Source organism: Tachypleus tridentatus, chromosome 3 (assembly GCF_004210375.1).
Source record: "Tachypleus tridentatus isolate NWPU-2018 chromosome 3, ASM421037v1, whole genome shotgun sequence".
Taxonomy (NCBI): domain Eukaryota; kingdom Metazoa; phylum Arthropoda; class Merostomata; order Xiphosura; family Limulidae; genus Tachypleus; species Tachypleus tridentatus.
The window spans coordinates 15,926,078-15,950,901 of NC_134827.1; the positions used below are offsets into that span (position 1 = coordinate 15,926,078).

The 24,824-nt window shown below is 28.9% G+C and overlaps 1 protein-coding gene across 1 annotated transcript in view; it reads right to left on the reverse strand.

Moving 5' to 3' along the window:
- Positions 1-919: 919 nt before the first annotated feature.
- LOC143246418 (integrin alpha-PS1-like) overlaps positions 920-24,824 on the reverse strand; it is a 98,692-nt gene continuing 74,787 nt past the window's right edge. Inside the window, exons 12-26 of the mRNA XM_076493092.1 lie at positions 23,216-23,435; positions 22,171-22,320; positions 20,269-20,357; positions 18,892-19,033; positions 16,297-16,383; positions 13,902-13,984; positions 13,137-13,217; positions 12,171-12,273; positions 11,373-11,492; positions 9,605-9,664; positions 8,416-8,547; positions 7,256-7,375; positions 6,856-6,957; positions 6,467-6,595; positions 920-5,866 (exon numbers count right to left, since the gene is read on the reverse strand). Of these exons, the coding sequence (XP_076349207.1) occupies positions 5,780-5,866; positions 6,467-6,595; positions 6,856-6,957; positions 7,256-7,375; positions 8,416-8,547; positions 9,605-9,664; positions 11,373-11,492; positions 12,171-12,273; positions 13,137-13,217; positions 13,902-13,984; positions 16,297-16,383; positions 18,892-19,033; positions 20,269-20,357; positions 22,171-22,320; positions 23,216-23,435 (1,705 nt within the window). The 3' untranslated portion in view covers positions 920-5,779. The remainder of the gene's footprint in view (positions 5,867-6,466; positions 6,596-6,855; positions 6,958-7,255; positions 7,376-8,415; positions 8,548-9,604; positions 9,665-11,372; positions 11,493-12,170; positions 12,274-13,136; positions 13,218-13,901; positions 13,985-16,296; positions 16,384-18,891; positions 19,034-20,268; positions 20,358-22,170; positions 22,321-23,215; positions 23,436-24,824) is intronic.

A 24,824-nucleotide genomic window follows, 5' to 3' on the forward strand; every position in this document is an offset into this window, starting at 1 on the left:
AAATTATTATGCAACAACTCTCAAATAGAATTTTACTAAAATGATACGAGAAAAACATCAAAGTAGAATATCACCATGTTAAATACCTATAATTTAATTAAGAATTACTTCTAGCATCACTTACCTCAATATTGTATATGGGTTACTTTAGAATTGTTATATTTATTGACTCTTTGACAAGGAAATTATGCATCTCAAGTGCTAGTGTGTTTGTGTAACATGGCTAGAATTTTAGACAAATGACCTTGACCTCCTTTAACATTTATATTTAGTATTCTAAACCACATAAAATACACAAAGGTAAAACAGAACAACTATCTTGCTGACCTTTTTTCCCATCCCACCAGACCTGCAAATTTGTAACTATTTTGACAAATGGAATTTGTGTGCCATTATATTTTGATAGGTAATGTCATGTATATTAATAATGAAATTACAACTTGAATTTTGAAGGGACTTCTGTATTCTTATTGGGAATACAAGTTCCTGCTTTATGAACAGTTGTGCCTTACTAACCAAATAAAACCAAAGTTTAGTACTGATTAAATTGGTAAAGAAGTATTTGTTGAATTACATGTTCAAATTACATTTTGTCATTTTAAAATCATGGCTGTTTTGTATCATCAAAAGCTTTACCTTTTTTTTTTTTTTTATGAGCCTTGGATCTTGAAATTGTCTTCTAAAACGTGAAACCACTGAAAATATTTCTGATCAAAATATAAATTTTCTTTCTTTAAAATAATTATACTTAACTTTTAATTGCATTACACATGAAGATATGGTGGGGTATGATTTTCACATCTAAGTTATGCCCTCATGTGTGTTGTACAGAAACGTAACTTTTTTTGCTATATGATTTTCCATACGATAAGCAATTAAGTTTAAGTTTATCTTGAAAACCCACAAAGATATAAAATTCAATTTGACATTTATTTTATTGGAAGGTTTTATCTACATAGAAATACATAACATAAGATGAAAGTAAGAAATAGTCAAAATGAAGTTAAGAGCTCAAATATGAAAATTAATTTCCCTTAGTAGTAGCTGATTGAGATATACTAAATGGTTGGTGCAAAAGTTGGAAGTAAAAACACGTAAACTAACATAATGTTAAACATTCCTATTCAATAACATTTAATAGATGAATTAGAACTTGTTTATCTACACTGTCTCATTCATCAGAGCAAAAATTTTCACAGCTCTTTCCATCTCTATACAATAGTATTCAGAATTCAAAAGGAAATATTTACAACAAAAGTTTATTTAATTGCTAAATGGAAAAGCAACAAGAGATTATCTAAGCATTGACAAAACAATTTTTTTATCCTCTGCCTTTATTGTTTTTATGAAATAAAGGTTTGTAATCTGAAAGCCATTGGTAACCGTTGGTTGACATAGTACATAATAATATATGTTAGACATGCATGGTATCATAAGTTGTTCATATGCTATAATAGAACTTAATACTTTCAAATTATCTTGATTTAGTATTTTTATTTATAACAGTTTGTGATAAAGTGTTACTGTTTTGAAAAGTAAACATTGTCAATTTAAATATAGGATATTTAAATTATTGTCCTTGTTTCATGGGTCATCACAACAATGATAGAAAAATCTGATTATTATGCAGTATATGAAACAAAATGTATCCTGCTTAATACTGTGGCTTAAATACATAGGGTAAATAAACATGTAACAAGGAATGGAACAGCTTTGTCAAGAGAATGCTTTGTTATATACATTATGATAAAGATTTCTGCCTCCTTTTCTTTCTGTGAAAATTTATTGAACCAAGGGTGTTAGTTAATTATACAAACAAATATAAAAGTCAAAAATGAGCAATAAAAAATGAGCAACATTTTTGGATCATGAAGGACCCTCTTCTAATATTAAGTGCCCTGACTACACATTTTTAGAAAGGTTATCGGTGTGGAAAAACAAATGAATTTTTTTTTTTCACTTGTAAACTTTATTTTTGATAGGTTTTGCTCTTTCTAACTTGGTAATTCAGACTCCATTAAACATGTACATCTGTCAGAAATTATTTGCCAGTTACCAAAAATAAAGACTTTCACTTGGTAAAATTGAAAAGAATTGATAACAATATATAAATTCTACATAAATTAAGATACAGCAATAAACTTCTGCATTATTGTTAAAAATAATATTATAAATTTCAAACATATCTGTGCTAAATACATGTTTTCACGAATAAGAAAATGTAGACAATGCTCTTTGATTTATATCCATTTATCCTGAGTGCATGCTGACTATAATCACTACTTGAAGTGGGATAGTTTGTGGAATATTTCAAGGTAGTGGTAGGATGGTTAGAATAGAGAAAATAAGAGATCAGATTAGTATCTACTGAGAAAAAAACGTACGATATTTACTTGGGAAGTTTTGAGGAATATTGACTATTAAGTACTTTTAATCTTAACATGTAAAAATTGAACCTTCCATTCTGAAAAGCTTACTGTCATGAAAACTGTAGAAGGTAGGGGATTAGTGAATTGGAGTGTATGGGGGGGGACTTGTGTAACTCTGTGCATAACACTATTTCATTGTGAATTTGTGTTGCATCTAGCTGCTTGTACCAGTGCAAAAGAAAGGATATTTAACTGTTGGGACAGTTTCAAAATCTAGTACAAGGTAGCAGACTGGTTTTGAGCACTCCTTAAAAGAAGTGGGATAGCATCGAGGCTTATACTGCCCCACTTCAAGCATTGAATGTAGTAAGTAAACAAGTTTTATATAAAATTCATGAAAAGTCAAAACTTTCATATCTCATACCATGTGTTAATTGGCACATGTTAATAACTGAATCAACTGATATTCATACTATTTGTTCACAATAATACAAAGATTTAGTTTAAATACACTAAATATTACAAAAATACTGTGTGTATGTTTACATATCCAAATAACACGAATGTACCATACATCTTTAACTTGTATGCGGATGAATGACCAAAGATTCAGGTGTGTTATTCTAACTAACTAGTTCTTTGATTATTAAAAATCAGAATATAAAAGCTACACATTCCAGTTTCCTTAAACACACAATAACAACAATAAGCATATCATAGAGACCTTGCAAAACATGTATTTTTTTGTGTATACCAAGCAAGTCACAAACTTGAAAGTTACTATTGTGTGAGTAGTAAACCTGTGTATGTAACAATGAATGTATTACACAGACCTTAAGGAGGGGGTCTTCTTTATGCAATCACTATGCAAAATTAAAGAATTAATATCAGAAGGTCTGGTTTGAAAAGCCAGTAGTCTTTATTACTAGCCTTTCACACATGAGAGAGAAAGAATAATGTCTTTACAAACTGTTCTTTGTGATGTGGTTCACATGATATTAATCCCTGCAGCATACAGAGGTGAATTGTAAATTATATCTCAACAATGTGTTAAATACATTAAGACAGACTCGCATCTTTAGAAAATAATTTATCACTAATCTATCAAGATTAGTTAATCTGATAACATATTCAAAATGGTAATCAATATCTTGTGCTATGTGGGGTTACTTTAACAATGACAAATATATAGTAAGAAAAGAATGGGAACAATATATGTTTTGTAAGACTATGTGGACATATTAGACATTTAAAAAATGTACAGGGTTAAAAAGGGGTGGCCTATAGTGGCTGCTGTATTGTTTTGAGAATGAAAAGTTTACTTACTTCCAAAAATATTGGTAAGATGAAGTGTCCACCATTTCCTATTGTATTAAAGAAGTATAACAACAGAATGTTTAAACAGGGTAATTCTGCTAAGGATCAAAGAAGACTTGCAAGCTCATCTCAATGTATTTAATACATTAACTCCTTAAACCTTAGAAGGTGCTGCCAAGGTCTGGCCAAAATCCTAATTTATGCATAGGAGGGTAATAATATTAGTCTCTCTTTGGCTGAAAGCTAATCTCCAGTATGTTATTATCCACTATCAATAGCAACATATAATCTATTTATAAATAGACTGAACATTGTGTAGTGTATGTTGATAATTATTAGAACATCATAAAAATAATTCCAGCAAAATGTGCAAGAACTTAGGGGCTTAAAAAACAAAACAAAAATGTTAAGATAGCCTGACATCTTTTGCAAGCAGTTTATCATTAAGTTTCTAACATTAGTTATTATGAATTATTTGAACAACAGTGAGTCAAAACTAGGTAAAGTTAGATATTAATACTGGTTTCTAGCATTAGGTCAAGAAAATACTGGTATGTACTGTAAAATATATGAATACAGTCTTATTTAAAGAGTTATTTCAGTATCTATATATTCATTCGTTTTACACAGAAAAAATGAATAAAAGTAATGACTTTCTCTGGTCAAAGATTTAAAATCCTATGCAAGGTTTTGATATGATTTCTCCAGTACTACTGTGTTTGTGTTAATGAAACTAAAAACCTATACAAACAGCATGATCACAACCAACATGATGTGTTATGTCTCCATAGCCAAAACATTGATGTAATAAAATAATTAATTCTGACTGTAATTTATTTTGTAGTACACAGCTACACAGTGGGCTATCTGCAATCTGTTCACCAGGAGGAATCAATTTTAATGCTGTATATCTGTGAACTTCCCACAAACTAACTATAGCATCACAACCAACAACGATGGTGCTTACTAGTAAATATCTGCAATAAGTAAAAAGAAAAAACTGTTTTTGTGTGAAGGTAATGCACTTTGAAGAAGTGAACACATCATTATAAATGACTATATAAATGAAAAGCAAAATCTGTGGACAGTTCCAAGTAATTCACAACTTGCCTGTACTTTAAAATGTGCAATTTTTCAATTAGCTCCCATGATTCAACTTAGATTATTTCTTAAAACAACAGGCAAGAAGATTGTCTTAAAATGTTGTGAGCATTATATGACAAACTAAGTAAATAACAATGGTTTCAATTTGTAGTATGTATACTTTACAACATCAAAAAATGAAACCTTAAAGCTTTCTATAATACAATAATTACTAAGTTTTATTTTTTGGAACCTTCTTACTTTGTTTATATGTAACAGCTATAGAGATATTACTACATTGTTATACTTAAAATTTCTGGTTAACAGTTGTTTATCAATAAGAAAATACAATAATTTAATTCCTCTTTACTAATCAAAATATTTCCGTATTAAAAGCCATTGTTTAGCACCAAAATCTTTTTTCCCCTACTGTATTTATTATGATTTACAAATTGAACTATTCCTGTGCAGAAAAGCTTGGGTTTTACACAGGCGGACTCTTAGATATAATACTATAGGTAGCATTGAAAACATCAAATGGCACAACTGAGCTGGTGATGCAAGAGAACTTTTCCTCACTATCACAGAAATTTACAACAAAACTATTATAACCGACAGGACATTTTGAATATTTTTTATAAGATTTCTAAATAAAAAGTTATAAAAATACCTAGTACAACCTACAATATCTTGATTTTTTTTTAAGTTTACAATTAACTGATATCTGTCTGCTTCTGCTAAGTGTGTAATTCATTAGTTGATTAGGAAATGCAAATAGATGGTCCCTTTAATAGGACAAATTAAGGTGTTAGTTTTTCTTTATTTTGATGTTTGCATATAGACACACTACTATGAACTTAAAATTCTTGAAAACCACTGATGCAGTGCAAACCAAAAACAATTCAGTGTTGTTTTCAAATGAAGTAATAGAAGGCAATAGGTTGTGGGCAACCTTATCACTGTCAATGTGTACACAGTTATCACATGGATTAACTATTCAAGTCATTTATTCAGGAAGCATGTGGATAGTTATTTGAATCTTTTTCTTCATTTGGCACTACTCCATAGCGACGTAACGGTCTTGCGAAAAATCCACACTAAAATAGGGAAAAAAACATACTAAATTATTTCAAAATTTATAAAATAAACTATTATTAAACCTTCATCTGTCACCATCTTACAAACATTTTAAATAACTATTCACCATCAGTAACTTCAATGAATTATTGGAATATGAGATATAAAAATATAAGAAGTTAAAAATAACAATTCCATATGAATAATATACATAGACTTCTAAAAATAATAAGAAATGAATTCTGAGCTTCATAAGCTTATCCTTCTAGTTCAAAGCTCAGACATTTCTTGTACATATTATCTACTTCATTAAGTACCAACATTTGTGTCTTTCAAAACAAAGTAGCCTAGTTTGCTAAATCATTAGCTCAATAAGCAGTAAGAGATTATAGGTTTTGATCCTCCTGGTTTAGATTTTCATCTCCACCTTGTGGAAAATTTTAATTCCAAACTGGAACCATACTTTTATGACTTTAAGGTATCACAGCTCAACTGACTGGCAACAGAAATGAAAATTAGAAGTTAACAAACTGAAACTGTTATACGAATTGTATGTTGTCTCTGCTCATGAGAAGAAAATATTAAAACAATAAAGAGCTCATGTTATACATATTACTCACCTTCCACAAAATTAGTATAACTATTATAAGTAAAAGTACACCACAAGCCACAGAAACTATAATAATCCAGATTGGAACTCCTTTCTCTGCCTCAGAAACAAGTTTGTCTGGATAAGCCTTTGTTTCAGCCTGTGAAGAGAGAGGTAAGGTATTTCATACAAACAAGCTCCATTAAAAAGCAATACAAATCTTATATCTTTACATTTTTTTCTAACCAACAGTTTGTCTTTTAATGTATGCTTATCTGATGTAACAACACTTACATCGAATCAGTTCAGGTATAGTTTGTTATATTCAGTGCTGTTATTGACCTTGATGTAACTACCAAAATTTTAAAATAAAATAATTTTCAGAAGCATAAGATAAAAAAAATTAATTACTAAACTTACCATAGCTTTATCATTAGTGGTGTTCTGCTCAATATCTAGGGTTGGGTCAAGATATATCACCCCTCTGGAAATAATACTAACGTAATCGACATTAGGATAATCCTAGAAATATTCAAAATCATCATTAAAAAAATTTTTTTTTGTAACATAACAATGAGTTAAGAGTTAACCCATTTGTTTATTTTAAAAACGAGTACTTTTTATATTCTTATATTACTGGGTTAATTATATCTTTATAACAAAAACAGTTCATCTTTGAAAATATTTAGCTATTCTTGAAACTGTAATACACAAATATCACAAAAACGGGATTTACAGATAACATTTTATCAGAATGTAGTATTACATAACATAATAGTTAAAAGTATTCTTAAGTGAAATGAAAAATCAAGTGCATTACCTCCACAAATGTGCTGTTCCAAAGACGAGCTTTTATTCTTATAATATCACTTTTTCTGGAATTGAGGTTATTGATGATACAGGTAAAGCGAAAACATTTGGCACTTCCTCGTTGACAATCCTAGAAGTTAATAAGAAATATTAAAGTTTCAGTAAAAAAGATATCTAAAGAAAAAAGAAATTCATACTTTACAAGAGTCCGAGCACTTAATATTTGATGTCTTTTACACCAAGAATCATATACCTTAACAGAATAAAACATTCTGCATTGTTGATTTTAACCATTAGCTGACTGATTTATGAAAATACTAATCTAAATACTAATTATTTTTACTTCATACATGAAGTTTAAACAAAAACTATTTGAATCATGCTGAAATGTAAATATTATTAAACTCTAAATGATCATTGTTGGCATTCCATTTTTTTTACTGTTACTTCAATTTTGAAAGTCCTTACATTTATAACAACAATAAAAAATAAACTTAAATCTGCCATACAATAATTTCAAGTAAGGAAAGTAGCAATAAAACAATGACCAAAAATATTGTGTTGGCTTTAATCATGTGCATTCAATAAGTTTTTATTTTAGTTGCACTGATCACTCAGATATAAAAACAATATATATGATTATTACCTTTACGTGATAAAGGAGTTTTAATTTCTTAATTATAACAATAAAGTCATCTTCGAGTAAATTAAGTTGTGAAGGTCTGGCCTATCACTACTGGCTAAATTTAAATTGTCTGTTTATACCAACATTGATCAAATCACTTTTATGTTAAATAAATTTTGAATGGCTAACCTCATCTACTCAAATAAAACTAAAATGTTTTAATCATTAGTGAAATGTATTACAACTTCATTTATGTGTATATTCTGAATTTCATTAAATGAACATGTATAAGCTTCTGTCTTAATTATGTTCTCCATTATCAGCATTATTAACATAATAAAGATTAATTTGTTCTTGAGATAATTTTCTTTACATAGATTGTTGTTACAAGTTTATTAAGTGCTAAAACAAAAAGTTACCATAACTGTAATCAACCTACAAACTGTGTTTTCATATATGATAAGTGGTATGTGTAGGTTGTTCTTTGACCTACAGGTCAAAACTTTTCTCTTGCTACACAAACTTGTATTTATAACAACTCGTACCAGTGTCACAAACTTGACCATTTTTCCATCCACTCTTTTTTCTTCAGGGAGTATTATAACTTCTCTTTTTGTCCGACCATTAACTGTCACAACACCATCATCAACAAATTCTGAATTGCCATCACGACTTGTCTATGATGAAAAAGAAAATCAATGACATTCATCAATAATCAGGTTATGAAATGCTATATACATAAATTAAGTAATGGAAAGAAACTTTTCATATATCTAATAATGCATAGAAAGCCCAATGTAAATAACAGATTTATATGTGTCTTAATAAAAGCATTACAGATATCTGTCAACTATGTCAAATTCCATAAATTATATCAAATTATATAAATAATGAATTAGTAAAAGTTTTCAGTAATGGAAGTTTTTGTTTTTTTTACAAAAGTAATTCACTGTCTACAAGTTTAACATTAATAGATTCTTTTTCTTGAATTAGAGAATGTTCCTACATTATTTTTTTGTCAAATAATACAAATACAACTTCCATTAAAGCAACAGATAAGTCTTACATGGTACATATTTTTTCATGGAACACATCTTCCTTTAGAACAGAAGAAAGATTATTCTGCAGTACATATTTTTATCTGAAGTTACAGAAAATGTCTTATAAATAAAATATCTTTCTGTTAACCAGTACAATATCACAATCTTAAAATTTTCTAGGGATAAGTAATATCTTTTGATTTAATATCTTTACAAATGTTCTTGAATATATTTGTATTGTTTTACACATGAACATAATTTGTAATGCTAAATATATAAACTAATGTACCTGTAATTTTAAACAAAGCATTTAAAGAAGGCCCTATTAAATGTAAATATATTAAAACTTCTGAAAAAGTAACATACTGTTTTGATTTTTCATGTGTTTATATAAGGTAAAGAAAGTTAAGAGCAAAATTCGTAATCATATAGGTGTTAAGTGTCTGAAATTCTGAAAAGACACTACATATAATTTTGTGAAACAAGTGCTAAGATCTGCATACAAATAAGTGCATTTTGAACTGAACAAACACTCAACACAAAATATCATTTAATTGCACAACCAAAACACTACGTAATACTAAACTATGCAAATTAGATTAAATTAGGCCTGCATTATGCTAATTAATGAAGTTAAAATTTTCTTATTGAGATGTTTTTTTTTTTAATGAAATAGAAGTTTGCATGGTCCTACCAGAAGTTTCAAGGGATTCACTTGGCCTTCTTGCATTTCACAATAACCATTTCCTTCAACCTATAAAAAATAGAGGATGCTTGATAAACTATATACTTTAAGTCCAAATAGCATCACAGGAGCCTTTAAAATTGAAGTTCATAAGTATACTGAAATTTGTAAAATGTGTATGATTTATATATTATATAGTGTGTGTGTGTGTGTATTTATATATTCAACAAAATATACTCTATAAACTAGAGTTTGGCACTGCTGAAAACATGTACACAAGTTTAATATTTGTGTAATAGTATGAGTGCAATATATCTTAATATAAGGTTCAGAAAATACATTTTATTTCTAAAATTAAGCTTAAGGGTATTTAACCTACTTCAGAATAATATAAAAGCACATTTTTGATGAAAAATTAATTTTACTTTTTATTCTACTTGAAAATTATTAAGGAACCTTTTATAATATAAAAAGAAATTTATGCAACATAGAGGAATAATAATGTATAATGATGTGAGAAGCAATTTTAATTTGTTTTTCATGTAACCTACACTAATTTTGTTGTGTATATATCAATACCACCTTTATCAACATCTCAAAATTGCATGTTCTTTACATAAGTCTACCTGTTACGTGAACATATGCACATCAAAATTTATTCATATATCTAATCCAACAACCATATGTTACCATTAACAACTTTTCATTATCTATCAATATGTCCAGTACATGTATGTACTAGTATTTCATAACATACTGTTAGGTGTTCCTACTCTCTAACACTAGAGCATGTATCACTCACTCCTTATAAAGTTTATATAGGAGCTATTCTGTGTGTGTGTGTGTGTGTGTGTGTGTATGTACGTACACGCAGGGGATACTTATAGTGTGTATCAAGTTAGTAATAACAAAACTTCAATTTATAATGCTGACCACTAGATATTATAATAACAATACTTAGTGATATATGGTTTTATAGTGTACTGTTTCATGTTCCGTAGCTACCACATTAGCAATAGTTACTGTGATATCTTGTTTTATTGTACCATTTCATGTCCTGTTAGTGATTATGCCATAAATACAATTCATACTAGCCAGTACCATCAGTATTGATAAGTTGTTACATGGCTAACCACTTAATTCAAGATGATAAATAAATAAGTATGCCATTTCACTCTTTCTTAACTGGTTTTATTATTACTTCTAATTATGTTATTAAATGGTTCCAAATAAACGATGTTCATTGTATTAACACTTCACTTTTTTTTTTTTTTTTTAAGAACTAATTTTTCACATTTTGTAATACAATCAAGATTTATTTGTTATAGCATACTGGTAACTTTTGAAATATAGTTATGAACTTTTTGCTTGCAAAGTTATATAGCTTTTCTTTAAAAACAGGAAATATTTTTGGGTCTATGCAGTCTCTAGCAGTATATTCTCAGATAACTGTATTTTCAAGATTTGGATTAAGTTTAACCTGTTGATTGCCAAGTATTTCAGCTGCTACGGCAACTCCGAACCAAGTTCAAAATACAACTCTAATGCTTCTTCATTTTGTAACCTTTATCGTTACGCCATTTTGGATCGAAAGTGAAACAATATGTAAGTAGGTCAAATGCATGTGTGGTGCTGACATCTAGCGTTAAAGTTAGGTATTATTGAGAACGAATTAACTCGTCCGTGGCACTGAACAGGTTAAAGATACATTAGTTTTCAAAGCATTTAACCTCAATTAAGCTCGTAGTTTGTGTGAAATGAGATCTTAATCCTTTACCTTTGGAGTTTCCACCATGTATAACAACCATTTCCCATGTGCTCTTTTATTTTCTACTTCATATGGCCATGAGATTATTACCTTCACCTGTTTGGCTCTATATGGTCCATAGTTGTGTACCTGAAATGGTTAGGAATGTTTCAAAAACAAATGTAACCAACCAAAAAATTATGGTCAGCTTAAATAACTAACACACAGGTGAAATACTTTATATATATATATTAACACAACTGTAGATTTATTAAATGTACTTACACCTAACAGATATACACTGACAGGATGATAATGCTAGATAGGAAAGAAAAAACACAAGTTCTTTGTAATCATAAAATATACTGTTATTCAATTAACATGAAAAAATATATAATGTTAGGGGTAAGGTGAAAAACAGAAGATCTTTTTACATATTTTTATAGAATACTTAGTTAAGAGTAACAGCATGAAAGAATGTTTATTTTGCAAGAAAATATTAACCCAGAGCAACATTTACAAGATGTAATATGATTCATTCTCCTAGCCACTTGAACAGAACTGACTTTTGTGAAAATGCATAATAATTTAATATTTCTATTACTCTCAACTTGGAAAGATAATTTCCCACAATACAATATAACTTTGATCATAATCAAGTGAAAACGATATTGATATGTGCTATTCTTTGGGAAAAAAAAATTAAAAGATATGCAGAGAGCTAACAAGTCAACCAGTTGTGACTAAACTTTTTTTAGATAATTATTCTCATGATTTGATTTTCAAATTCTAAATGCACAAAAACTACTTATATGAGATTTAACACACCTGATATGTGTGAGTAACACTGCTACCAATATCCCTATCATACTTCATTGATGTTTCCCCAATGACATCACCACCATATAACACTTGTTCTGGTTGAGCTCCACTAATAAAAATGCAAAAAATAATAACCATTGTTCTCTTAATAACTGAACTCAAGAGCAGTGTAACATTTTTATACACAAAACTATGTATTTTCACCCACATAAGGTTTCATATTACTAGGTAAATAATCAATAACATGCATTCCAAACCAAAGTTCAGTATCACTGACAAAAACATATAAAAGTGTCAAAACTTATGTCCATATAAATTTTTTTGTTAGTTTTGTAACAGTGGATCTAAGTGTATCTAAGCTTTTGTAAATTTCATGTATCTGTAATTTTATTTATTTTTTACATTACAGGTATAATTTCTAATGCTTTTACTACTATTTGGTTAACACTGGTTTATAAAATAAAGATACATGAGTAATTCCAACCAGGTACATGTTTTATGATGCCTATTTAGATAAAAAAAAAAAAAAAAAAAAAGATATATTTCAACTTAGTTGTATCCCATTATTGTCTTTCAGAATGTACAGCAAAATAACACATACTTGATCAAAATTTCTCCATTATTGACTAAACAATAAAACATAGACCATCCATTAAACATTAATTCTACCTAGTGACAGAAACAACTCAAAATGTTACCAAAATAAAAACCCTGGTCTTGTAAAAGAATCTGTTATCTCACTGGTAGATGTTATTTTACCCTTTTTTTCATTAAATGCATTTCATTTAGGAGCATTTTCAGCAGCTTAATTATTATGATATATAACATTAATTTGGGAAAACATGATCCATTATTTACTACTAGAGATGATACTACATAACAGTACAACAGTAGTGTTTACATTAAACATTTTGATTAAAATGTATGCAAAACTTAAAGAAACAGATAAAATAATATATTAAGAAATCATACCCATTAAGCTCCAATTCTGCAAGTCGTACAATATCAACCTCCTTTGTAAGTTTTAGATCCTTTGCTAAGTTCACACTGGTACTGAAGTAATATTATATGAAAGAAATATCTGTATTAAGTTTTCTTACTGATGCAGTCATTTGCCTTTAATAATTATATAGAAAAAAGGTTCACACTGGTACTAAAGTAATATTATATGAAAGAAATATCTGTATTAAGTTTTCTTACTGATGCAGTCATTTGCCTTTAATAATTATATAGAAAAAGGTTCACACTGGTACTAAAGTAATATTATATGAAAGAAATATCTGTATTAAGTTTTCTTGCTGATGCAGTCATTTGCCTTTAATAATTATATAGAAAAAAGGTTCACACTGGTACTAAAGTAATATTATATGAAAGAAATATCTGTATTAAGTTTTCTTGCTGATGCAGTCATTTGCCTTTAATAATTATATAGAAAAAAGGTTCACACTGGTACTAAAGTAATATTATATGAAAGAAATATCTGTATTAAGTTTTCTTACTGGTGCAGTCATTTGCCTTTAATAATTATATAGAAAATAAAATTATGCTTTAGAATTCAAGAAAATCATTTGCATTTTGAAAATAATTTTAAAAGCACAATTTATACCACAACTCTTAATTACTGAGCTAAAAAACAGTACAATTACATATTAGAAGCATTTAAAATGTGTTTTTTGTCCCATGTATCAAAAATTTCTTCAAGAATGAAAGACAATTTGTTTTTCACATCAAACTTACGTATTCACGCTAAACTCAAACTGCAAGCTTTCTCCTTCTTCTTCTTCAACTTTCCGAGGATCAAACTTGATCTTGACTTCAACCTGAAAAAATTAGTGTTTCACTAAAATTCTACATTTTTACAAAGTTTTGTAAATGTTATCTATTTCTACAAAGTTTATTGGTTGTCATGAATAAAACATTAAATATTTACTATGTCACTGTACTGTACTTAAAATAGACAGCTTCGTATATACACAATACATGTATTCTCGTGCACATAAAATGTAAGTTTTCTCAAGTATGAATTTCAACAAAAGATATATATTCTCTCCAGTTTGAAAGTAGTACCATAAAATAAACATCTACAAACAAATCGAGAACAGGAGGTAACCAAAGCAATACGCTTGTTTAATACATCTTTGCAATAATTTATTTTAATCCAATTTAAAACATGTTCCTAAAACTTGAAAATTTTCTGTTGTTACTCTATGTTAGTCAATATAATGCAAAACCCATTTAATATTTAATGTACATGAAAAGGTTCAAACAATCATCTGAAAGGAATTCACTCTTCTGGTTCACAATATTGGTATCTAGCTGTATCTATATGTATTTAGTTTTATATCATTACATTGTAAAATCCTACATGTTATTTTTCATCTTGAATATATTAGTTGGTATTACCATTGGTGTAATATTACATCACAATGCAAAATCTGTTTTACCACAGCTTTCATGTTTTATTTTTTTTATATTTACTAAGTTACATTTTTAATAACTATCTTAAAGATGGTCATTTTACCAGCATTATTGTGACATAATATCAAATAATAAATCTTGCTTCATGAGCTTAGACTTTTAATTTTCACTTTTTGTATGCTACACTGTTCTATAACAGTAGTTAAAAAATAAGTTATTCATTTACAGCATGAAAATCTAACTGGACAGTTCACTGTGCAATTCATTACTAACGTATTGTCGAGAAACACAAGAGGCTTTATCCATGTTCTTTTCTTGTTTTAAGATACTGAGCCTTACAACTTTTGATTATGCTATTTAATATTTGGAGCTTAAGGACAAGTTTGTTTGTTTGTTTTGAACTTTGCACAAAGCTACTCGAGGGCTATCTGCACGAGCCATCCCTAATTTAGCAGTGTAAGACTAGAGGGAAGGCAGCTAGTCATCACCACCCACCGCCAACTCTTGGGCTACTCTTTTACCAATGAATAGTGGGATTGACCATCACATTATAATGCCCCCAGGCAGAAATGGCGAGGATGTTTGGCGCGACCGGGATTCGAACCTGCGACCCTCGGATTATGAGTCGAACACCTTAACACACTTGGCCATGCCGGGCCTCACTTAAGGGCAAATAAAGAAACACCAATGTAAAAGCTCTCACTGCACAATTCTAGAAGAGAAATGGAAAAACCTAGAAAATTGGATAAGCTGATATTTAAAATAATGAATAGAGGAAAACTAATTAGTAAAAGACTGACTTGACTTTTCCAAATTACACTTGAAAGCATAGTAATATGTGTTAAACCTTTCTATTATTGATATCATGAAAAACCTTATATTTCCATCTTACAAGCTTGCCTGTTACAAGACATTTGCTAAAATTTTCAAATCTGTTTTAAAAGGCTTCATTAATGAAAATTTGTTGCTACCAGAGTTGCCAACTTAAAACTTTATCCTCAATTGTAATACTTGGTTTTTAGAACTCATTTAAACACTTTTTTTTAATTACAGGAATAAGATTGTTAACAAAAGTTTAGTTTCTTTTCATGATTCCTTTACAATTGTATGTAAAAGGTATAAGGCACATTTGCATTTAGATTACATGAAAAGACCACTTTAGGCAAAGTAAAAGCACTACATCTAATACTTAGTGATATATTTTTCATAATGTATCACAGATATTACAATTCTCAATAACAGTTTCTATATTAATAAGATCAAATTTACTAATATGAATGTTAGAAATTCTAGTGCACAGTTTGTTTGTTTTTCTTATAGACGTAGACATATTTCATATTATAACACAATGCCAAGAAGTCTAAATTACTAAAATAAACCATATAAGAGTGCAGACTTATATAATGAACATTACCTTTCTCAAACACAAATGTTTTTTTATTTACCAATACATTTCATTCACATATAATAATGTGCAAACACACAAACACTTTGAAAAGGTAAAAATATTACAAAATTTCATTGAAATCTTAAAGTTAATAGCCTTACTGCTTGGCAAAATTTTAACAATATTTACATATATATTTGAACCTCAATGCAAGATTTTTATTTTACAATATTTGTTAATTTCTGATAAAAAAACTATTGTCAAATTACCAGTCAGCTTAGAGAATTATTATGAAAAATTATTAAATTAAAATACAAAAGGACTTACTTCTTTCAGGTTGAAAGGATTACCAAGAGTACATTTTAATGAATTCTCTGTCACTGGCTTACATTCAACATTAACTAGATTGTCTTTCTGAATAAATAAACAAATGATAATTTTTCAGTTCATGCAATATAAAAGTCATTTTTTTATTAGCACAATATCATATTTTTTAAGAATATCACTCATCATAAAGCTTATTTCTATACCAAACAAACCATCATTCTGCAACCTGTCTCTTAAGCATGCAAACTGTTTTATCTCTCAACAACAAAAATTATCCATATACGAGTATATCTCTGCACTAAATAAACAATCATTCTAAATCCTATTTATTAACCTCACAGACTGTCTTCTCTCAACAATAACTAACAATATACAGTTTATGTCTACACTAAATAAACCAGTGTTCTGCAACATGTTTGTTATTCCTACACATTTTCTTTTCCCTCAACAGTAATAATAACTAGTAACATGCATTTTATTTCTACTAAACAAGACATCATTCTAAAAATTGTTTCTTAACTATACAATGTGGTGGTCCATGTATACATGGAAAAGCATAAATGAAAGTCCCTGATGCATTTTTATCATTCCTTATAAGAAGGCAGACCTCACACTGGATTTTAAACTGAATACTCAATATTTAAGCCTGGTCAAATTTGAAGAAATCTGCTAATTTTCTTAATTACTCTTTGTTTACTGGTTGGCAAAGAAACAGTTGCATGATCTCATAAGTTTGTTGTATACACAATTTTATAATTCAATATACTTGGTTCATGTGCCATGCAGTTTCTAGATTTAAGAGGAAACAATCCAGCATCATGCCAGAAGACGTCACAGTGTTTCAATCATTGATCAATTGTGGTTTTGTGATATGATGTTTGAAATTATGCTTTCACTGGTATTTGCCAGGACTACTGGTCTATCAAGTAAACCACAAATCTGTCTAACAGATTCCAAGTACAATGAGCATCATTTAACAAATTTAATTTTATGGCTGCCAATGATACAAAGATACCCACTTTATCTTCATCAGTACAATGAAACAGGAAAGAGACAAAACAATGTTTTAATTGAATGAGTTGTAATAAATGAAATCATATCCCAGCAATGATTATGAAAAATTCTTTAAGCTTTCACTTGCGTTTCTAGGAGGCAAGGCTCCTACTGAAGTGACATTCAGGGTGCTGGTGCATGTCATCATGCATATTGGATGGCTAAAGCCACATACTCTATCAAATACTTCTCCTTTAATAACATTTCAAACTGGTTGACCAAAAAAACCAAAGGCTTGACACAAGCATGCCTTTTCATAGCTGTGGTCTACACTTGTTTCTGGAATGAAGTTCCTATAGTAAAAGCTGCACCCTTCAATGACCTTAACATGATGTTAAAGGTGTCTCCATATCCAGATCATTCCATTGCTAATGCTACAATGACAGGCTTCAAAAGACACTTATAGTACTTATCAGATGACTTGGTTCTGTTTAGCAACAGAGTTCAGATAATGACCAAACGTGAAATGGTGAAGAATGTTGATATTCCAGAGGAGAAAGAAAATCTTTACTGTCTAGAAGGAAACAACTTTAATATCAAGGCTTCTTTATAATCCTACGTAACAAAAAGGACTCGTAGCATATTCAAAATCTTAAATTTAAGCAGGAGAAAGAATGCAAATGCATTCATTTCTAGAGATAGACCCAGCAGACTGGAAAGGGATTCCAAAATATGAAGAAACATAGAAGGCAGTTTCTAGGTTAAGAATCGTGAACAACTGCACATAAAGAGCTACTACTGTATTCAAACATTTAACTCTTCTATCACTAAGGGTGAAGATCAAAAGGAATACCTTCTCTACACAGTTCAACTACATATTTTTGATGCCAAGAAAGAAAAATTTGATGTCTTAAGTGATATAACCAATTATTTTATTACTCTTACAGTTATATAATATTCACCTGAAGAAGAACAGTTAATTATATAACAGTGCTTGAGTTCTGTGTCTTGTTTAAAAACACAAGTTTTGTAGGTGATCCCATGTGCTAACTTTTTAACCATAAGATATTATAGTTATATGTTATTCAGCTATGCAAGACACTATGAAAAACTTCATTCAATTTGCTAATGATTTTTTTAGTCTTGTTTTTGTTACTGAATAAAAAACACAATAATGTCTATTTCATTTGTTCTTCCTTATCATGTATAATGATACTGAAGTGTTCACGTTGCACCACCTTAAAATATGTACAAATCAATCCAGTTTTTATTTCCAACATTATTAGTGGTAGTGGAATACAGGCAAATATCACGTTAAATAATTTTTCATTTTTATATTTTTGGGCCACTCTACTTTACAGATAGTCTCTTCTGTCAACAATAATTATCAACATACAGATTATATCTACACTAAATAAACCATCATCCTGAACCTGTTTGTTAACGATATAGATTATCTCTTCTCTCAACAGAGATCATAAATATCTATTTTATGTCAACACTAATCAAGCTATCATTTCATGTTCATGATAAGAACTTCACTAAATCTTTCAAATCTGATGATTGACAAAAACTCCACAATTCACAAATGATAAAACTAACCGTAAAATGATTAACATAGCTTGTACTACTGGGATGTGAAATATAAAAAGCTGCATCATAGGCTGGCTCTCCTTTGTTCAACACTCGAACAGAAACATTAAAATGTCCTTCTCCCACATACAACTTCTTCTCATCTTTTACACTGGGAAAAGAAAGTAAATTATTACTGTTAGTAAAAAAAGCAATGCTATAAGCTAGGCATTGAACTGTCTACCATGACGTGTTTTTTTTTATATAATTTCTTTACAATTTTATGTAAAAGGCATGTTGTATTTTGATTATATGGGAAGATCATTTTAGGCTAAATAAAAGCACTAAATTTATTTTTGGCTTAAAAGCTATGAGGAAGTTAGTAAAGCATTCGTTTAACAACACTTTGAAATAAATATTATATTTTGAGCTTAATGTAAGTTTTTTGGACAACAAAAGCTTTCCTTCCAAATTGATAACTGATAAAAAAACAGAAAATAATTAAATTCAAATATAAATATAAGTAGCACATTAAGTGATTTTGACATATCTTTGTCAAAGAGGAAACCTGAGCTCATGAATATTATTACATGTTTCAGAAATAAGTTCCTTTTTTTCAGTATAAAACTAACAGCTTAAAAACATTACACATTTACACAAGCAACACTGGAGTTAAAATAAAACATAGCCAGATCACTACAAAACTTCAAAAATGCAAAGAACAGTATGTACACAAGAAACCAGTCAATTTTGTTTGTTTTTATACAAGATACTAATTTAAGTTCTCATATATTTAGCATTAATTAGTTTATAAAACATAACATTTATGATAGTTAAATATTTTGTGTAACTTAATAAACTCTGAAAACAAAAAAATAACTGTGCTAAAGGTATTGATTTGTGAAGCCTTAACTGGTGCTAAGAACTTCCAGTAAGTGAGGTTATTTCTTTTTATATTCACTATTAGTAATAACAGTAATTGATCACTTAATATTTATGGAAAAAAAAAATCAAGCAATTTTACAGTGTCTGAGTGAGGCTATGAAAATGGATCTACGGGCACTATTTATTATGGTATTCATAATAATTTGTTGTTAATAATGTTATACAGAACTCACATCCAGGATAAACAGGATCTGGATTGAACTTGAGTTGTTCTTTTAGTTTTAATATTATTTGAACTACCACAAGAGAAACCATTTCTCCAAACCTCCTCCACAGATTATTATAGTATTTTAAACATCACTTGTCACACGTCACATTCCTAATTATTCAACCTTTTTAAAAGTGGAATTATTTCTGTGTTCAGTTGGGCTAAAGACATTTATGAGAATATAACTTTAAGGTTACTATTAAGGCAGTTATAATATGGTTTAAACTTGTCTCATAGGTTGTACAAACCTTTACCTTGTTAGCTGTGGCAGTTCAAATATAGCTTCAAGTGTAAGTTCACTCTGGCAAATTTCATCATCTCCACAATCTTTCAAAAAGGTAGCCTGAAACAAGTATTAATAATAACTTTAACTTACTCTGGTTTTGTGATATGCACAGTATTATTATAATATTTCAATAATTACTGGAGTGGAACTCTAAGAAGCATCTAAAAATAATATGCTCTACAAAGGTGCTTTAATCATTTGTGAATATAAAAGTTTGTTTGTAATCAAGCATGAAGCTATACAATGAGCTACCTATGCTATGCTCACCACAGGTATCAAAACCCAGATTTTAGTGTTGCAAGTCTGCAGACAAGTTGCTGTGCCACTGGGGGCAAAAATAAAAGAAACTTGGAAAGTAAATGTTTATTTAATTCATCAGATAATGAAGCCCTTGTCCTACAATTGAAGAAAATTTAAATTTTTCAATTTGAATAACATGGAGAAAGTTAAAGCATATAGGACATTTCATTTCACTCTGTAGTTCAGGTTACATGTATTTTTGAAATTGTAACTCTTAATTCACAATCAAGAATATTTTAATCACAATAACGTTAAGGGTCAGACTACCAACTAAGGTAGAGCTTAAGATTTTCAGCCTGGTATTTCTAATTATGAGAAAGAGAACTAAAAATCACTAAAACTTAATGACATATATAGCTAACTTTGTTTTTCTAAATTTCATATTTCTCAACTATTAAGCCAAGCTACTAATTCCTAACCTGAAACAAACCTTGTATAACGTATGTAAAAGTATATGCAATCTTAATGAGCAGACATAATGAGTTAATCACAAAATAAAACAGCTAATTCATAATGCTTTTTTCAAAGATTCAGTTCTATTCCAAACTCTCATAATAAATGCAGTAAAAAATAAACTCTAAAAACGCTTGATACACATCTGAGTCATGGGAACTACTAATACAACTGATATCAATATTTTGATTATTCTATTAAAACAGATATTTCATTTTTTTAAATATGAGGAAATTTTAACTTTGATAAACAGCTTCTGGAAGATGAAACCAACCCAACAGAACAATTATTACAAATTAAAAGAACCAATGGATTCATAATAGCCTAAGATGAAGAAACTAATAACTGAAAACTATAAGAGTATTTGAAAAGGCAGATGAAAATGAAAATTCTTTATTTAAGAAAACTGAAACTAAATAAGAGGAAAAATGGATTCACTTAACAATAATCAATTTTGAAAATAAATATTCACATAAAATAAATAAAACTACGTAAAGATCTTTTAACATCTCTTATCTTCAGGTTATTTGTAATACACCAGTACCAGATGGCATACATCAAATCTAGCAAGACTGTTTCATTCATGTCTTAACATGTAAATATGGAAGATGTATATGTCTTCATATGTATACAAACCTCATATGTCTAGGGTGATACAAATAATTTGTATAATTGAAAAAATATGTATCTGTACACACACAAGTACCTATTACTAATATATACTATCTACAAACTAAAAACAAATTTAAATTTGAATAATCATAAAACAAGCATCACCATCAACTGAAGAGATAAATAAAACTTAAAACGTCAGGTATTTCAAGTTTTACTGTCCTTACACCACAAATGAGATTTGACTCCATGATGGAGTTGGTAGAAAAGAATGTGAAGTTGATGCCAAAAAAAGTGATGTTTAGCACGGGACATAGCATAATTAGTACCTACATCAAATGAACAATTAAAGTGCTGCTGCTTAAAATAACAGAAGAGGGTGACTAACACTTCTGTTTATAACATTAATTTTCAAGTTTAATATTACTAAATACCTTCACTAGTTATATGATAGCCTGAAGTTATTTTTTGTAAGCTAGTATGTGTATATACATAACTGTGTCACCTCGAAAGTTTTTGTTGCTTCTTGTTGGTTAAGAATTGGGTAGTTGTTCACATCAGGCAGTTTTTCTCCTTCTTGAGGCATTCTGGGATCTTTCTGAACAAGAGAATATGTCAGCTTGAATTGGATAGGACTCTGGATATCTGTTTCATCCTAGGTTGAAATAAGGAAAATAACGCAAGACACTGTATACAAAACATGACTTCTTAATATATATTATTGCAATTAACATAAAACGTTTTAACACTCAACATGTACCTGTTTCTTACAGCTATAGAAGCTCTTGAATTAGACAAAGAAATATAACAGATATTTCAGTTTTTGTAGCTAACATTTTTACAAACTATTTATATGAATTTCAAGGGAAAAGAAGGAGCAAATACTTTCTTCTCTTAAATTACAAATCTACCCCATTTTCTAAAATCTTTTTTGGACAGCATCATCTTATGAAAGAAACATATTTTATATTAATCAAATAATTCTGAAACTTTGAACACTCAAATCTTGTAGTTTCTGTGTGTCAAAAGTAGTTTCAAACTCTTTGTCTATGTATTATAAATTATTTTCTGAAATTTTAAAAAGCTTTTACACACATAGCATGACTGCTGTAGTAGAAAAAAAGTGAATTCATCTCATTGAAGCTCAGTTAATGCATCTATTTCAAAATGAATTGGAGTAACATACTCTTGGTTCATTATTCTGGGACAAATTATATGTATCAAAACACCTAATACCATTAAGCCTATTCTCTTTATTGTCTTAAAAGAGTTACAAAACAAAAATGAATTTCTAGGGCTTATTTCCTCTTCCAACAGTCATGCCTACATCAAAAACTATCAACTTTCTCTGAGGTTGGTGGTTGTTAATAATCTATCATACAAATAAAATTGTGATATACAGTGTAACATACTAGTTTTTTGTTTTTTTTGTATTTCAGTGAAATTCAAAATGTAAGCATAAAACTAGGCATCAAAATATAAAACATTTTTTTAACCTCTAAAGTATTTTTAGTTTCTAAGTGAAAATGTAGAAACATGATAAAAGTTACCTTTAAATACACCATTTCTTTTTGGCATGTAGGAATTCCAACCGCTACTCTAAGATCAGCTGTTACAACATTTGGAGAATCTGAATCATCAGATGAGCCAAAAATCACTCGATAGTATTTTCTTTTGAATGTTTCTGCCTCAATTTTATACCTGATTTTCAAATCAGTGCCAAAAGAGAGTCTAGAATCTGTGATTTCGAAACATGCTTCAAGTGAAAAGCTGTAAAATTTCAGTTCTTTAATAAACTTATAAATAAGCAATTAAAAACTGCATGCTAAAAACACTTAACAACACTAAGTCAACCCATGCAATTGAAATGTATTGTTCTGAGTCAAAAAAAACCTTTAGTAGATCCTTCAATAGGAAATGATAAGGGCAAATGAGTTTGTAGCAGACCTTACAAAGATTATTAGGTATAAAATATGGAAGTAAATATTCTAATTATAATACCACACTTGTGGTCATTAGTGTACATTCACAATTAACGTATTTTTTATTTTCTATTAATTTAAGAGTACTTTATTCATCAAGACAAGGAAAAATATTAATATCTTGATATTCCTTACTGTGTAATCCAACTAAGAAAAACAAGAGAAATCTTTAACTTTATCTAGTTTTTAATTTTTAACACATTAACATGTTATTTATAACATGATTAAGAAATAAATGTTGATAGATTTTTAAGTAAACTTTCTTTATAAAGCACAGAAAAAAAATTCATACCTCAAACTTTTTATCCATTTACTAAATGAAAAAAACATCAACCTTCACATCAATACAAAATTAATTTTGATATCTTTTTTCATATGCAAACTATGGCAGTGAAACAAGAACATTACATTTTAGTGTTGATGACGAACCACAAAAGAACATTATTAGTATTATACTTTAGATAACCCACACTAAAAAAATATCTGGTTTTACTTGATAGTTATTTAATGTTCCTTGTTTACTTAGTAAATCATACTATGAAAATCTTAGATTTGAAATTTCAGAGAGTTGAATTTTCATTTAATAGCAGCACCAAAAATATAAAAAAAACTGATATTTTTTAACATGTAAACAATAACATATTTTAAAATATTCTCTTTTTTCAGTAAAATGATATTGAAAAAAGAATACAAATATGTTAACTTGGTAAACTGTGGATATGCAACTAATACATGTAAAATTTTCACAGTATACAAAACAGTTTTGAATTAATGCATTTGAGTCCAAACTACAAGTTTAAGATCAAGGTACAGGAGTTGTTAAGGAAACATAATTTTACCCACTATTTTAAAAGAATTAAAGTAGTTCCTAAACTGCAAAAGCAGTTCCTTATTTTCTTATATTGTATTGAAATTCTAAGTAGTTTTCTAAAACAAAAACATTCAAGAACTGAGATAGTTTTCATAATGAGCTTTTCACTTAATCAGATTTATTAACACTTCATTAGGGTAATTGATTGAGTGTCTGCTCATTTCATGTCTGTAATTTGTCAGAACCAATCTATCTGATATAGACTGCATCATCAGATTATACATAATTAGAGAAGAAAATCTCCAGAATAGTTTTCAAATTAAATTGTTATCAAATCTTACCTCTGATAAAAATAAAATTATATAA